Source organism: Cervus canadensis, chromosome 22, assembly GCF_019320065.1.
Source record: "Cervus canadensis isolate Bull #8, Minnesota chromosome 22, ASM1932006v1, whole genome shotgun sequence".
Taxonomy (NCBI): Eukaryota; Metazoa; Chordata; class Mammalia; order Artiodactyla; family Cervidae; genus Cervus; species Cervus canadensis.
The window spans coordinates 48,758,555-48,773,833 of NC_057407.1; the positions used below are offsets into that span (position 1 = coordinate 48,758,555).

At 47.4% G+C, this 15,279-nt stretch overlaps 2 protein-coding genes across 26 annotated transcripts in view; one reads left to right on the forward strand and one right to left on the reverse strand.

Annotated features, from left to right (window-relative positions):
- The window catches only part of MLH1 (mutL homolog 1), an 83,548-nt gene extending 76,367 nt beyond the window's left edge, over window positions 1-7,181 (forward strand). Inside the window, exons 15-19 of one of the 2 annotated variants that reach the window (XM_043442203.1) lie at window positions 1,651-1,714; window positions 4,764-4,928; window positions 5,161-5,253; window positions 5,549-5,662; window positions 6,729-6,853. In XM_043442203.1, the coding sequence (XP_043298138.1) occupies window positions 1,651-1,714; window positions 4,764-4,928; window positions 5,161-5,253; window positions 5,549-5,662; window positions 6,729-6,746 (454 nt within the window). In that variant the 3' untranslated portion in view covers window positions 6,747-6,853. The other variant, XM_043442202.1, reaches the window with a different exon arrangement.
- A 915-nt stretch (window positions 7,182-8,096) lies between these two features.
- LRRFIP2 (LRR binding FLII interacting protein 2) overlaps window positions 8,097-15,279 on the reverse strand; it is a 109,372-nt gene continuing 102,189 nt past the window's right edge. For all 24 annotated transcript variants that reach the window (XM_043442209.1, XM_043442228.1, XM_043442214.1 and 21 more), the window contains 4 exons: window positions 11,832-11,955; window positions 10,407-10,486; window positions 9,743-9,847; window positions 8,097-9,337 (listed from right to left, as the gene is read on the reverse strand). In XM_043442209.1, coding sequence (XP_043298144.1) covers window positions 9,227-9,337; window positions 9,743-9,847; window positions 10,407-10,486; window positions 11,832-11,955 — 420 coding nt within the window. In that variant the 3' untranslated portion in view covers window positions 8,097-9,226. The remainder of the gene's footprint in view (window positions 9,338-9,742; window positions 9,848-10,406; window positions 10,487-11,831; window positions 11,956-15,279) is intronic.

Below are 15,279 nucleotides of genomic sequence, written 5' to 3' on the forward strand. Positions count from 1 at the left end.
TGTTGAGAGTGTGGAGCTGGCGGGGCTGTTCCAGCCTGTGTGGTGGACAGCAGGGGCCGCGGGCTGCTCTGCGACGCCGGCTCTCAGCTGCTCAAATCCAGCTGACTGGATTTAAAGCTGGGACCAGGTCCCGTGAGCAGGGGCGGATTGAATTCAAGTAGTGGGGAGGGGGGCAGAGGTGAGCACCTGGGAGATTCTGAGGGAGAACCCGCTCCCCCCCTTTCTAACAGGGCACCCCGCTGCACACAGTGAGAGGAGGGAGACCACGTGGGCCTTGGCCCGAGCCAGCGCGGCCTCCAGGGCGGGGAAAGTGAGAGGCCCTGACCCCTCTTTCCTTTCAGCTTTGGGGTGGAGCCAAGGCCTATTCTAGCCCCGAGGAGCCAGTGGGGTCCATGAGCATGGGATGGGCCAACTCAGCAGTCGCCCTTTGCCCAGCAAGTGTCCGATGACATTTATGGTGGTTTCCAGGAGTCTTGGCGGATGAGCTCCTGTTGAGTCTAGAACCTCTGTTAAATACGACCTCGAATCGGTAGTTCAGGTGGGCGGCGCTGCCACCCTCCACCCCTGGACACCGTCGCTTGGCCGTCGTGGGGCTCCGTCCTGCTGAGGCCTTGCAGTGCCGCTTGGCCCTGAGTGGGGTGGCCACACGAGACAGACCCACGTGACCTCCCTGAGCTAGAGCCGCCCCACTGGGGAGCTTGCTGCCGGCACACCCCGGCCTTGGATGCCGGTGACTCCTTCCTCCTAGGCTCGGAAACCCTTGGTGAGCTCAGCTCAGGGCCACTGTCTGTCTTCAGGAGCCATGGGCTCTCCCAGGGAGCTCTTACCGGTTATTGGGGATCCTGCTCCCTTTGTTTTTTCTTTGCCAGGAAATCTAACTGCGTGATTTCCAAGATCCCAAATCACAATTGTTTCGGTTCTTTCACTTTACGATTACAAACCTAGGGCAGTCCTGGAATCCTAGCTGCTAATAAATGTGAAGTTTCCCAGCGAGCATGTGACCGGGGTGAGAGCAGGGGTTTTAGACTTGGCTCCCTCCCTCCCCGCCAACTGACCCGGGACCAGCCAGCGGCTCTCCGGGTACCGCGGTGTCCCTGCTGCCGCGCTTTGTCTACGCTGATAGCCAAGTCTTTAAACAAGACCTGTGTGGTGCAGATCTCTTCCATGACTGTAGAGTACAGTTACTTCAGTTGTTTCTGCAGGTAGTTCAGTACATTGTACACAGCCGCCTACACCACCCCCCCGGCCCCCGGGTCTGTCCCCTGCCGACTACACGGGGAGTCCCCTGCCCCCGGTACAGCCCACACTTCTAGATGGTGGGTGGTAAAAGAAATGGCTTATATGATCCTTTGCCAGTGGGGAAAAGTGAGCAAAAACTCCGTGACTTTGTCACCAGTGGGTGTCAGAGCCTTTTACAGCCAGAAAGGTGGGGACAGCGCGCGGTGACGGCGGGGCAGACGGTCTCCATGCTCTGAGCGGGCGGACGCCGCCTCCCTGGTGGTGCAGAGCCCAGGGCTGCTGGCGAGGCCGCCGCGAGGCAGTGCGTCTTCATCCCCACCAGGTCTTGGGTTCTCTCTCCTGTTTTGTCCCTGCCCCCTGGCTCTCAGCATATTCTGCTTTTCCTTAAAGTCACTTCATTTTTATTTTCAGTGAAGAGCTGTTCTACCAGATTCTCATTTATGATTTTGCCAATTTTGGGGTTCTGAGGTTATCGGTAAGTCTACTTCCTGCTTCTCATTTCTGAGACCAACAGCTGGTCATTTCTGAAAACAGCCCTGCCCCTTTATCTTATTTGTTGTATAATAAGTGTTTCTAAATGTGATTAGAACAGTTTATGTATGAGTTTCATATGGAAGTATCCTTATAATAGTTTTATACAAAGCAGAACAGTCATTTGGTAGCCAACTTAAATGTTTATTATTATAGAAACTAATACATATCTACTTAAAACTTAAGAGATAGAAGCAGAAATAAACATTTTGTAAAGCCTGTGACCCAGACACAACCCCAGCTAACAATTTTAGTCCATTTCTTTCAAAACCTTCTCATTGATTGCCTAATTTTAATTTAAAATTAAAAATCATGCTATCCATGTAGTTTGTATCTTCTTTTTACATCTGACATACAGAAAAGCCCTCTGGAATTTTTATTGGGATTGTGTTGAGCCTATACTATAGATCAATTTGGGGAGAAAAATCTCTCAGTTTATTTCTTAACAGTCACAATTTTTGGATACTATTGTAAAAGGCATTTTAAAAAATTGTCAGTTTGTTGCTATTATATAGAAGTACAAGTGTTTTGGTAATTATGTCTTGCAACCTTGTTAAACTCACTCATTAGCTGTAGCTTTTTTATTGATTCCAGCAAATTTTCTAGGTGTATGATCATAGCATCTGTGAATAAAGACAGTCTTATTCCTTCCTCTCCAACCCAGATGCCTTTTCTTTCTCTTGCTTGGTTGCACCGGCAAGAACCTAAGTACAGGCTAAGCAGAAGTGGCGAGAATGGAAATACTCTTATTTTCAGTCTTGGGGGAAGCGTTCAGCCTTTGACCATGAGTATGCAGGTTTTTGTAGATGGCCCGCGGGGTGGCTGAGGAAGTTCCCTTCTGTTCCTCGTGTGCTTCAGGTTTTTATTTAGGCAGGGAGGCTGAAGTTTTTTCAGATGCTTCCTCTGTGTCTGTTCAGATAATTGTATGGTTTTCCTTTTTTTAGTTTGTTAATATAGTGAATTATATTGATTGGTTTTCATATTTTAAACCAGTCTTGCATTCCTGGGATAAGCCCTGCTTGTTCATGATATATTACCCTTTTTATATTTTACTGGGATTGACTTGTCATAATTTGTTTACAACTCTTAACATTTGTATTCATGCATAAGACTAGTTTTTGGTCTAGTGCTCAGTTGCGTCCGATTCTTTGTGACCCCACGGACTGTAGCCCACCAGGCTCCTCTGTCCATGGGCTTCTCCAGACAAGACTACTGGAGTGGGTTGCCATTTCCTTCTCTAGGGGATCTTCCCAGTCCAGGGATCAAACCCACATCTCTTGCGTCTCCTGCATTGGAAGGTGGATTCTTTACCACTAGTGGCACCTGGGAAGTCCTACTGGTTTGTAGTTTTCTGGTATTGTCTTTGTCTGGTTTTGGTATCAAATACTGGCTTCATGGAATGAGTTGAGAAAGTTATTCCATCTTCTGATGGAATTTATTTACAGTTTGTTTATGCTTTAGAGTTTGTTTACAGTTGTTTATGCTTTAGATGTTTGGTAGAATTCATCAGTTGAAGCTATCTGGGCCTGGAGATTTCCTTATAGGAAGATTTTTAAGTAAAATTTTTAGTGATATAGAGCTATTCATGTTAGCTTTGAGGGGCCTTTAAAAATACTTGCCCATTTAGGTTTTCAAATTTATTGGCATGAAGTTGTTCATAATCTTTTTTTATTCTTCTAATGTCTGTACATCTGTAATGATGTGACCTCTCTCATTCCTAATATTGGTAATTTATGTCTTCTTTTTAACTTGATCAGTCTGACTGAGGTTTGTCAACCTGGACCCAAAGAACTGACTTTGGTTTCATTGATTCTTCTGTTGTTTTTCTGATTTCAGCTTCACTGATACTTGCTCTCCTCTTTATTTCCTTTCTTCTACTTAAAGTGCTGTAAAATTTTCCCAAGTGCTGCTTTAGCAGCGTCCCACACATTTCGATAAGTTTTCATTTTCATCCAGTTCAGAATACTTCTAAATTTCCTTTTGATTTTTTTTGACCCTCACATTATTTAGAAGTATATTATTTAGTCTCTGGTTACTTGGAGTTTTCTCAGAGATCAGCTATTGATTTCTAATTTGATTCCATTTTTGCAGGGAACAAAGTTGAATCCTCTACACTTATTGAGACTTGTTTTATGGCCCAGAGTATAATCGGTATTGGTAATATTCCATGTGCATTTGAAAAGAATTTGTGTTCTGGTCTTGTTGAGTAGAATGTCCCACAAATGGCAGGTGTCTCAAATTGTTGGTGACACCGACATCTTGTATATACTGACTTTCTGTCAGTTATTGGGAAAAGGATATGGAAGCCTCCATGTAACTGTGTATGCTTCTCTTCACTGTTCTGTTTTACTCTTCAAGTATTGTAGAGCTCTGTTACCGAGTGCATAAACATCTAGGATGGTTAGGTCTTTCTGTTAATTGACTCTTCTGTTATTATGAAAAAGTAAGAACAATATACTGTGGGTTTATAACATGTAAAATGTATTAATATGACAACAGTAACAATATTCAAAGGGGAGAAATAAAACTTAGGGATCTTACCTTTCACAATAGATTTCAATCTCCTTCCTAATCAGATGATTTACCTGAACGTCCTTCGCTTTAACATACTTCCCCCCCCGCCCCCCCGCCCCCCCGCCCCCCTCGCTTTAGTAAGGCCGTAGGAAGAAATGAAGGCTCGGCCTCGTGAGTTTCTAGAAATACGAAAGCGAGGTCTTTAGAGCCGCACGGGAGGGACTGCCTTCCAATGGCTGTGCCTTTCCCGGCTCTTCAGCAGGTCTGTGCGCCGGTGACGCCGTCTCTGCTGAAATGGCCATTGGTGAGGAGGACAACCTTGTTTTGTAGATTTTCAAGTGTTTTCTTTGGGGGAATTGAGGAATGAGTGCTAGATTTGTGGCTTCTCACCTGCTGAGGTGACAGTGGTCTTGTGGGAATTCAGCCAGTGTTTGAAAGCCCTGTTAATGCTTGCTCCTAATGTTTTTGCCCCTTCCTAGGAGCCAGCACCGCTCTTTGACCTGGCCATGCTCGCCTTAGACAGTCCCGAGAGTGGCTGGACAGAGGAGGACGGTCCCAAGGAAGGACTTGCCGAGTACATTGTCGAGTTTCTGAAAAAGAAGGCTGAGATGCTTGCAGACTACTTCTCTCTGGAGATTGATGAGGTGGGTGACGGCCGTTTTTGTCCCCCTTGACCTCTGGGACTTGGTTTGCTGTGTTCAGTTTGTGAGCAGACCTAAAGAGAACCCCCAGAGAAGGCTCTCTAAGCATTTGGCTCTGCTGCCCCCAGGCCCCAGCCTGGTCGCCCAGAATGGCAAGTCTGAGGACAGGACCTGGAGCAAGCGCCAGGGAGATGGAATTGGTCTAACAGCATGGTTTCTTATCCCCCTTGTCTAGGAAGGGAACCTGGTTGGATTACCCCTTCTGATCGACAACTATGTGCCCCCGCTGGAGGGTCTGCCTGTCTTCATCCTCAGACTGGCCACTGAGGCAAGTGATGGAGCTCGTCCTGCTGACAGTCCTGTGGGGGGATGAGTGTTGGGGGTAGGGGGGTGCAGGCTTGCAGCTCCACCATCGTCTGTGATGAGGAGGAGGAAAAGCTAACGAGGCTAAGGCCCCTCTCGTCCCCACCCACCCTAGCAGTACTCAGCAATTCTAGTCTACAGCTTTCATGCCTAAAAATCACATGTCCTTTTTATTAAGTCGTCTGTTATCTCCATTTAGAAATGAAATGTGTTTAAAGCATGTACATATGTTGACTTATTGAATTCTCTCTTTGGACCAGGTGAACTGGGATGAAGAAAAGGAATGTTTTGAAAGCCTCAGTAAGGAATGTGCGATGTTTTACTCCATCCGGAAGCAGTACGTGTCTGCAGAGTCGACCCTTTCAGGCCAGCAGGTATGAGGGCAATACACACTGGCGCTCCAGAACTGGGATGGGCGCTCACACGAGCCCGCCCCTCTCTGAACTCCTACGATCCAAGGCACAGCAGCTTTAACACAGTGGTCAGCTCTTAAAAATTTTATCTCCTTCTGAAACGCTACTGGGAGGTACCCCTAGAGTGATCTCACTGTCAGATGTACAGACAAGCCACTGTAGTGAGAAGCAGGTGGATTCCAGGGCCCGGGCCAGTGTCTCCCACTGTGAGCCTGGAAGGGGGTGCGGCCGCAGCCGGCACGTCCTGGCCAGTCGCCCCGTCTCTTGCGGCCTGTGCCTCACTCTGCCTCTGACACGCCAGACGGACCTGGCTTAGTGGGTCAGGTTCCCAGCTCTTCTTAAGAGAGAGCCCTGGGTTCTTCATGTTTCCATGTCAGATGACAGCGCTTTTCAATCCACAGCTATTTTGGAGGTTTTGTTTGGGTGAGGAGAGGTGACTGAAACACAGGCAGTCCTTAGACATTTTGCAAGTTCTGTTTCAGACCACTGCAATAAAGCGAGTTCACAAATTTTGGGGTTTCCGAGTGCATATAAAATGTTACATTTACACTGTCCTGTCTGTCAAGTGCTTTATTAAAGCATTGTGTCTTAAAGCCAATACATGTCCCCACATTTAAAAATGCCGTCGCAAAGATGCCACCAGTAGATTTGGTGCAGGGTTCCAGAAACCTTCAGTTTGTGTTTAAAAACAAAACCACAACAGTCTGCAAAGTGCAATAAAACAAGGTCTGCCTGTGGTGTCAGATGGACATGGAGTCACTTTATACACAGAACCATCTGGGTGATCACACCCGTCCTGAGATGACGTGCGGTGCTCCAGTTTCAGGGTGTGTTCAAAGGCTCCCAGAGCCTGTGGTGATTTTGGAGTGTACTTCCTACCGCTGCCATTCAGGCAGCACGGTCAGGAGGAGACATTATTTTAGATGCTGCTACGGTGAGCACTGTCCCCGAATGGAAACAGCTTCCATGGGGGGAAGCATCACAGAGCCATGGCTGAGTCTCTTCACCCTCTCGTTGCTGTGCTCAGGCCGCAGGATCCCTGTGAGGCTGGCCTGGAAAAGAGACCTCTCAGGCATGAGGTCGCACAGCCCCACTGTAAGCCCCCACAACTCTCCAGGCCCGGCGTACCCTGGGACGTGGACTCAACCTTGTCTCTTCCAGAGTGAAGTGCCCGGCTCCTCTGCAAACCCCTGGAAGTGGACTGTGGAGCACGTCCTCTATAAAGCCTTCCGCTCCCACCTGCTGCCTCCGAAACACTTCACAGAAGATGGGAACATCCTGCAGCTCGCTAACCTGCCTGATCTGTACAAAGTCTTTGAGAGGTGCTGACTGGTCGCCTGGGGACTCTGGGGTGGTTTGTTCTTCCTTCTCTGTCCTGATGTCGGTAGGTGGAACTTTCACCTCACGTACGCCTTCTCACTAGGAGCATTGCTTCATGTGTGGCAGACTGACTATAAATAAATAGCCAAATTTGTCCTGAGCATGATTTATTTAATTTCATTACAAATGAAATTTACCTAGATCCATTTTCACCTAGTGTATACCTGATTGTGTTGAAGACTGCCAAAGGCAGTTTGAAAGCCTCTTGGACATCTGGTAAGTCTAAATGGCCTTGAAAATTTTATATAGATCATGCATTGATTTGATTCTTTATATTCTGATGCATTTCTAATATCAGGTGATAGACATTATGTTTTTTATGCTTTTAAAAGGCACCTGAACCTATAAGAGACTCTGATGGTGTTGTCAGTTCAGCTTTCTACATGGTCAATCTATTAGTACCTTTAATAACTAATTAATTTAGTCTTAGTAAAAAAAAAAAAAGTTGAACAGTCTTTATGCAATGCATAACAGGCATGAGTTTGTAAGTTAGCCTACTTTGTTAATGGCTATCAATTATACCAGCATATGATAAAGGCATTTCTAGGCATTCTTGTTTGAAGGGTGTTATAAAAATACAAACTTGAATTATCAGTGCCATTAAAAATAAGCTTAATATGAGCCTGCATTAAAGAAATGTGCAGTCAGCACCGGGAGGAAGAATGCCTGTAGTTTGGAAGTAAGTGCAGCTCACAAGGCTCAGTGAAGAAAGTTCTGCGGAAAAGAAGTGGAGCCATTCCATTTGGAAAAGACAGGGACAAGGACAGACAGCCCTGGGAGCAAGACAGGCTGAGTGACCACGGGCGGAGAGGAGGAGGGACTCCCGGGGCCTGCAGCTGGACCACACAGCATGCCGGCGCCAGGTGTGGGATTCTAGGACAGATCTGCATCCCAGAACATGCCTCCCCACCGCCCCTCCTACACACCACCTGAAAGAAAACTTACAGGAAATCACCTCAATTCAGGACATTGGTTTCCATATTTTTAAAACAGATAATTATTCTAAAGAAGAGAATAATTTTTAGAGATTTTATTCATATTTAAGTTAACTTTATTATCTAGTTTCATGTCTAATTTTATCTTATGTGGCCTTAATTCATTAGACTTCCCCCGTATTTTTTGTGTAAACACATTGAAGATATAATAATCACTTCCATGAAACCACCTCAATTCTGAGAACAACAGAGAATCACAAATACTGCAACATGGCTACACACTCCACGGCAAAACCCTCGGAACTGGGTACCTTTAAGGATGAAACCAAAGTTCTTAAATTCTGTGTTTCAGATTATTCTTCCTTAAGGAGAGAGGAGGGGCGTGAGCGCCATGATTTGTTTTAAAGGCTCCTCTTAACAGAACGAATGTGTCAGTAGCCAATTGTAGTCAGCAGAAGGGTGTGTTTAACAGACTCTTCAGGCTGACCTCCACCTGCCTGGCCTGCCCTTCCTTCTCCATTGGGCTGGTCTGAGGTTTCATTCCACAAATAAGCAGCAGATGAAAATACTTTACAAGATACAGCACAGCTGATGTGAAGACTAAGGACCCTACTCTTACTTTAAGAGCAATAGGCCCTGGGCGCCCCTGCCCCATGCAATAAAACAAGTTTTATATACACTCCCCATATCCTTTTCTAACATTTTCTTATATAAATTTAAATATCTTACAAAAAAGGCTTTTTCCTCCAAACATACAAATTTGAGTGAAACATATATTCCCCACCTGTGAACTTGTTTCTTCACTAAATATAAACGCTACCTGATATTAAGGGTAAGTGTCTCTTGGCCCCTGGAGATCACTGTAGTCTGAATTGCACCGTGGAGAAGGCACTTGTGTTTCTGAGGTCTCCAGGAAGTATCTCAGTGGGCGCTGAGCCGCTGTCCTCCAGAAACGGGCCCAGTCACTGAGGCGGCTGGGGAACAATGGTGAGTAAACTTGATTCTAAAATTACGGAAATAAAAAGTAACGGCATGGACTAGTTCTTAGTCTAGAATCAACTACACACAAAATGTTCATTCATGAAGATTCAAACCGGTTTCATTCTCTCATAAATTATAAAATACCAAGTGGCTATCTGAATGACAAAGCCCAAACAGCCCTGAGAGGGGCCTGCGCTGCTGGGCGGAGGTCGCCCCGGGGCGGGCGGGCCTACTGCTGGGCCAGCAGTGCGGTTCTGTTGGCCTTCATCTTCTCCAGCCGCTTGGCCAGGTGGCTGTTGGTCATCTCCATCTCCTCGATCTTGTCCAGTGCTGTTCGGAGCTGCAAACGGGAAAAGAGCAGTCACTTCTCATGGTCAGAGACAAAGCCCGGCATGGCTTTCCTCTGCACTCTCGGGGAAATGGAATTACTGCCGGGGGTGGGGTGGGGTGGAGGGGGTGGTCTTAAATGTCTTTTTTCAGCCAGCCAGAGGTGTGAACCAGTGGTGCTGAGAGAAAGGGCATACAGACATACAGAGACATAACCTCATTTAAAACAAAAACTTTTCTGAGCAAAACGTAAATGGCAGTCCCCGTGCAGGTCAGAAAACCAACACAGAGTAAATGATTCTACTGCTGTGTCATTAAAGATTGGAGCCAGGATGAAAATCCTTACACAGCAAAGAATGTATTTCCAAAGGAGTTTTTTTTTAGGAACGTATTTCGAGAAGCATAATACAGTAAGTACCTCTCTTTGTAGCTTCCTCTTTTCTGCTTTCAGTTCATCCTCGACTTTCTCCGCATTCTCAGCAGCGGTTTTGTATCTCAGCACCTGCCCCTCCAGGCGGTTGATCTGTAAATACGAGAACACAGTCCTCAGGGGCTGGCACTAGGAGCCACCAGTTTTTTTGCAGCCAAGATGCAAACACGACAGATTCCAAGTAACCTAATGCTAGCAAGCCCCTTCAGGGTGAGTCGGAGGTCCTCTCAGAACCCAACTGCTATTTATAAACCAGAGGATGAGCTGTGCAGTCATCACAGGGCCAGTTTCCCATGTTCAGTTTTATGATGACTATATTGTTCAAGAGCCACAGTAACATCCCGGGAGGAGACTCCCAGAATGGAGAAGTCGTTAGGCTTTCTGAAATGTACAGGAAGGGAATATATTATAAAGGGCCATTTTCTTGAATTGGCTCCAAGAAATGTAAGTATAGCTTCGGTCTTCCTTCATAGAGAAGACTGAAGTTCACTGCTGGCTTCTCCACTTTAATATGGAGCTGTTCTAGAGATCCAGCTGCAGACACAGCTCAGAGAAACCTAGGCACTCACGGGGTTAGCCACTGAGAGGCAGGAAGCAGATGTGTTGTCAGGGGGACTAAAATCACTTGGTACCTTTCACAGGAAGGACTTACGCTTTGCTCCAAGGTGGTTATATCCTGTTCCGCTTTAGAAAGCTTGAACTTGTATTCACTAATTTGTCTGTTGGCATCTCCTAGGAGAGAAGAGAATAAACCACCTCTTGCAGGGATGCAGGTGTGAGCAGAGGCAGGGGGACCCGCCTGCTGCCCAGTAGAGGGCTGTGTGGCGAAGAGCACGCAGGCCGCCGCTGCCGTCAGCCCGGTCCCGGCGCGGTGCTGCGGGCCGCTCCAGCGCGTGCTCCCACAGCACCCAGAAGAGATTCTGGTGTGTGTGGGTGGAGCTTGGAGCAGGGAGCCCGACTCTGAACGCAGCAGGGCCCCTGTCCTCGTTCCCCTTCTGCCCGCCTCTGATCTCTTAAGTCTAGCAGCCATTAAGGTCCTCAGTTTTCACCTTCTTCATGACCCTCTAAAGTTAACTGTAGCTTCTCCTTTGTTCCTTTTTGCGCTCTTAGGACATTTATCATGTTTTCCTCACGTTATATAGAACATAGGAAAACACAGGTCCCCTGGTGCCTCAGCTTTTTGCGTCTACCTGTTTCCAGCTAAGTGCTCTGCACATAATGTACGCTTAATATTTGCTGAAGTAAATGCTTTTCAGTAGTATGTTGTGATAATGCGTTAGGGATAGAGCTGGAAATCATCAGCTGTATATCTGACCTAGAAGCAAACTATTTAAAACAAGAAGTTTAGAAATGCTGGGGGAGAAAAATTCCTTCCAGCCATCCATATTTAACAGAAACGTTAATGGTAGTAAGTTAGTTTTAATGAAGCCTTTGTCCAAAAAGGCCTACGTGGCCTCACTCAGAATATGTAGATGAAAAGGTCATGGAGGAACCAGTTATTTTAAAATAAGTTATTAGAAATGCCTTATTCAAATTGGAAAAATAAAAGTCTCCCCTGTGTGGATTATACATTCTCCATATACAGATGTCTCCCTACTGTGGAATACTGTGAATACAGTAGGTGTTTCACAATATTCAGTAATATTGGGTCAAAAACAGGCAGGAAAACTGAATGGGCTTACTTTGTGGCCTGTTTTAAATTCCATCTAGTAAAGTCAAGACTATTTCTGGGAAAACTCTAAAACCACTCTGCATGGTGTGAGTGAGTTCCGAATACATCCCTCCAATCATCTAAGATAAACTCCCCAGAAAAACTTATCAGTAGGAAGGAGGCTTACAGATGACAAAGGAATGTGAAAAAGGACAGTGTCGTGATGTCACTAGCTGCAAGATGTTCTAGAAATCATGTCACCCAGGAGGGGAGAGCACTACCCAGGACAGCAGCTAGAAGTAGGCTCTTCAGTCCGTGACTGACTGGGACAGCTTTTCTGGTCCACCTCAGGGCTGATGTTTGGAACCACAGGCCCGAGCAGCCCGCTCGCACCCCACCCCGGGGAGTGCGCCGGCCCAGCCTCACTCTGCATCTCGATGAGCTGCAGGTCTGAGCCGTTCTGTAGCTCCGCCAGGTCGCCGGCTGTGCCTCCGTCGCTCCTGGAGCCCTTCTGCCGCTCCTCCTCCAACTGCAGCTTCAGTTTCCTAATCTGAAGAGGAAGTAAGGGCTCATCAGCGAGGTCCAGCCTCTCAAATGAAACAGATGCTTGGCCCCATGGCCGCATCTTAGAATAAGGCCACAGATAGTCACTCAGAGACCCTCTCACTGTCTCAGGTGCTGGAGGCCAGCTATGAACAAATGATCAAAAGGAGTGAGCTCCAGGACCGGGGGTCTTAATGAAAATAGCCAAAAAATAGCCATATTTCATTATTTGTGTTCATCTGTAGAAAAGCACATCTTTGGGTATTTTTAAATTTTTGTTTAAAATGGAAAATCCCACCATCAGTTGGATGTTTCTTGTTCTAATTTGAGAGTTAGGTTAAGTATTCTTATTTAGAAAGCTGTATACACAAATAATTGGAAATATATTTTTGAGTTTGGCTACAAAATTTACCTTATTTTACCCCAAAATAAAGGCCATTTAGCAGCTTACTCATTAATAGCCCCAAACAAGAAACTGTTGAAATGTCCATCAACGGAAGGATAAAGCAAACAGTAGTTCATGTATATACAGTGGATTACTGCTCAGCCAAAGAAGCGAACATGCTGCTAACACATGCAGCAAAATGGTGAGTTTCAAGCTAAGTATATGCAGTGCAAGAAACTCCAGAAAATACAAACCGAAGAGGCAAAAAGGTACATTGGTGGTTTCCGGAGAAGGAGAGAGGAGGTGGGAGAGGAAGGAGGGTTACAAAGGGACACAGGGACTTGGGTTATGCATGTTTTTACCCTGTGGTTTCATAGGTTGCTGTCCCCCCCAAAGTTCCTGTATTACAGTCCTAAGCTCACTGCCTCATAATGTGATCTTATTTTGGAAACAGTCACTGCAGAGGCTCTTAGTTGAGATGAAATGACACTGGAATAAGGTGTGCCCTGAGTCTAGTATGCCTGGGTCCTTAATCAGAAGAGCACCACATGGACAGGGAAGCCGTGTGATGGCAGAGAGAACACTGTCACCAAGCCAAGGGACCCAGCGGCCCGCCGTCTAGAAGAGAGGCCTCCCCCACAGGCCTCAGGAGGAAGCTGCGCTGCGGACACAGGACCCCGGGCTCCTCGCCTCCACAGTGGAGACTGCCTCTGTCCTGCGGTCTCTGTCGTGGCGCCCTTGGAGACTAATCTCTGCACACTGTAAGTGTGTGCCCAGCTGGCACTAGCGGTAAAGAACCTGCCTGCCAGTCCAGGTGACCTAAGAGATGCGGGTTCAGGCCTGGGGTCAGGACATCCCCTGGAGGAAGACACAGCAGCCCACTCCAGTGTTCCTGCCTGGAGCATCCCATGGACAGGGGAGCCCCGAGGGCCACAGTCCGTAGGGCCACACAGAGTCGGGCACGACTAAGCATACACAACAGCTGATTTTATGCCAATTATAAGCTATCTACATTAAAAAAAAAAATAGAAGATAAACTTGAGGGACTTTGGACTGGGAAAGAAGAAGGTCCAGTTGGAGACAGCAGTTGCATGAATGGAAAATGAGATGGACAGAAATGAGCTGCATGGGGAGGCCTCTAGCCCACCCTGTTTCCACACTGCACACAGCTGGGCTTGGAGCCTCAGGCAGAAGATTGGAGGCGCACTCTTTAGAATTCTGATGAGCCTAAAATACAAGTCCAGCACGCCCACATCGAAGGCTCCCAGCCACATCAAGCTTTACAGAAACTCGGATGGGCCCCACCAACAAGCTGCCCATCAGCTTTTTAGTATTCCACTTTTAAACTGAAAACTAAATAAATCTACATAAAAGAACATCTGGACAGAAAAAAATTAAAGGGGAGCAAATCAACTGGCATATCAATATCGTCCGAGATAATGACTTCAGAAATACAACTCAGTAAAAATAAGAAGGTACAGTTGAGAAGATCTTTTAGAAAGCAGAACAAATGAGATGAAAGGGATAGAAAACCAGGAGAGAGAATCTGAGTATCTGGCCTGAGGTCTATTCCCCTTCCCCCCAAGTCAGAAATCAAAGTCAAGTTCCCCAAATGCCCACAGCACTTCCCACCAGAGACGCAGGAGGCAGCACATGGGGCGAAGCCTAGGCCTCCCCACGCCTCCCGAGCGCTTCCTCCTCAGGGGTCAAAGGTGAGGCTGCATGCTAAGAGCACTGGCCGTCCTTAGCTCCATCCCCAGGGGGCAGAGGGACGGCTTGGCACTGGGCCAAGTCTGCCTGCCCCCCGCCATGGAGAAGGGTGAGCTGGGCACCAGGACTGAACCGGTCCTTCCTGTCAGCTCTGCCCTTTCAGCCACGACATCACTACCCACCTCGGGTCGCCTTCCCTGTCGTTCCTGCTCATGTCCATCTCAGAAAGGCTCACCTCTCTTGCCTGTGCTCTTCCCCAAAGGACCCTGGTAACCCTCTGGTTACCTTGTGTCATCAGCAGCCCCTCCGTCCCCACTGCACGGGCCCACTGCCCCAGCCTGCTCCCCCCTGAGGGGCTGCTTCCCCTGCAGGCAGGCAGCCCCTCGCCCCTGCTGAGCCTGAGGACGGGTCAGGGTCCCCTGCTCTCCTTGCGCACACGCCTCCCTCTGGCCCCCTGAACTCCTAATGCAGCTCCCAGTCACATCTCCTCTTTATAAATGCTCATCACTACCATCACCCCGCACTCTCATCACCATTATAGCTCCTAACTCGCATACCTGCAAGGTTATTCCTGCCTGAATTGTTGGCAAATTCAAATCCATCTGAGCAGAGCATCTCTCACAGTGAATCCCTCAGTGTCTGGAACAGGACCTCGCCATCTACTCCACCCCGCCCTCAGCCGCGCGCTCCCACTGTCATGCACCAGATCTCGTCACCAGACGCCAGCCAGCCCTGCCCAGGGCAGTCCCGTGCATCTTCCAACCACTCCTCTTGATCTTTCCAGCTTATTCTCTCTGCACCCAACTCCAAAAGTCCTTCCACCCCACTGGCCCTATGATCCACTGTCTGCATCTTCTCTCCAGTGTGCCTTGGTGTCTTCCTAGGTTCCCCATAAACCTCCTTGGCCAGCTTAATCTCAAGGTCCATCATCACTCTAGCATATGCCTGCACCCCATCTGCCTGAGTTTCCTCACCTGGTAAAATCTTAACACTGCTCACTCCATGCCTACACCTGTGCTGCTAAACGTGCCTGGAGAAACAATAAAGGCATTCACACAAAACGCCAAACCACATCACTGAACTTTCATAATACTAGGGAGAAAGGAGAGTATGGGCCAAGCTTCCAGAGGGGAAAAACAGGTCACAGATAAAAAATAAAAAATCAGAATGTCCTTGAAATTCTCAATAGCCAAAGGAGGCCAGAAGACAATGAAGCAATTTCTTTGAAAAAGAAGA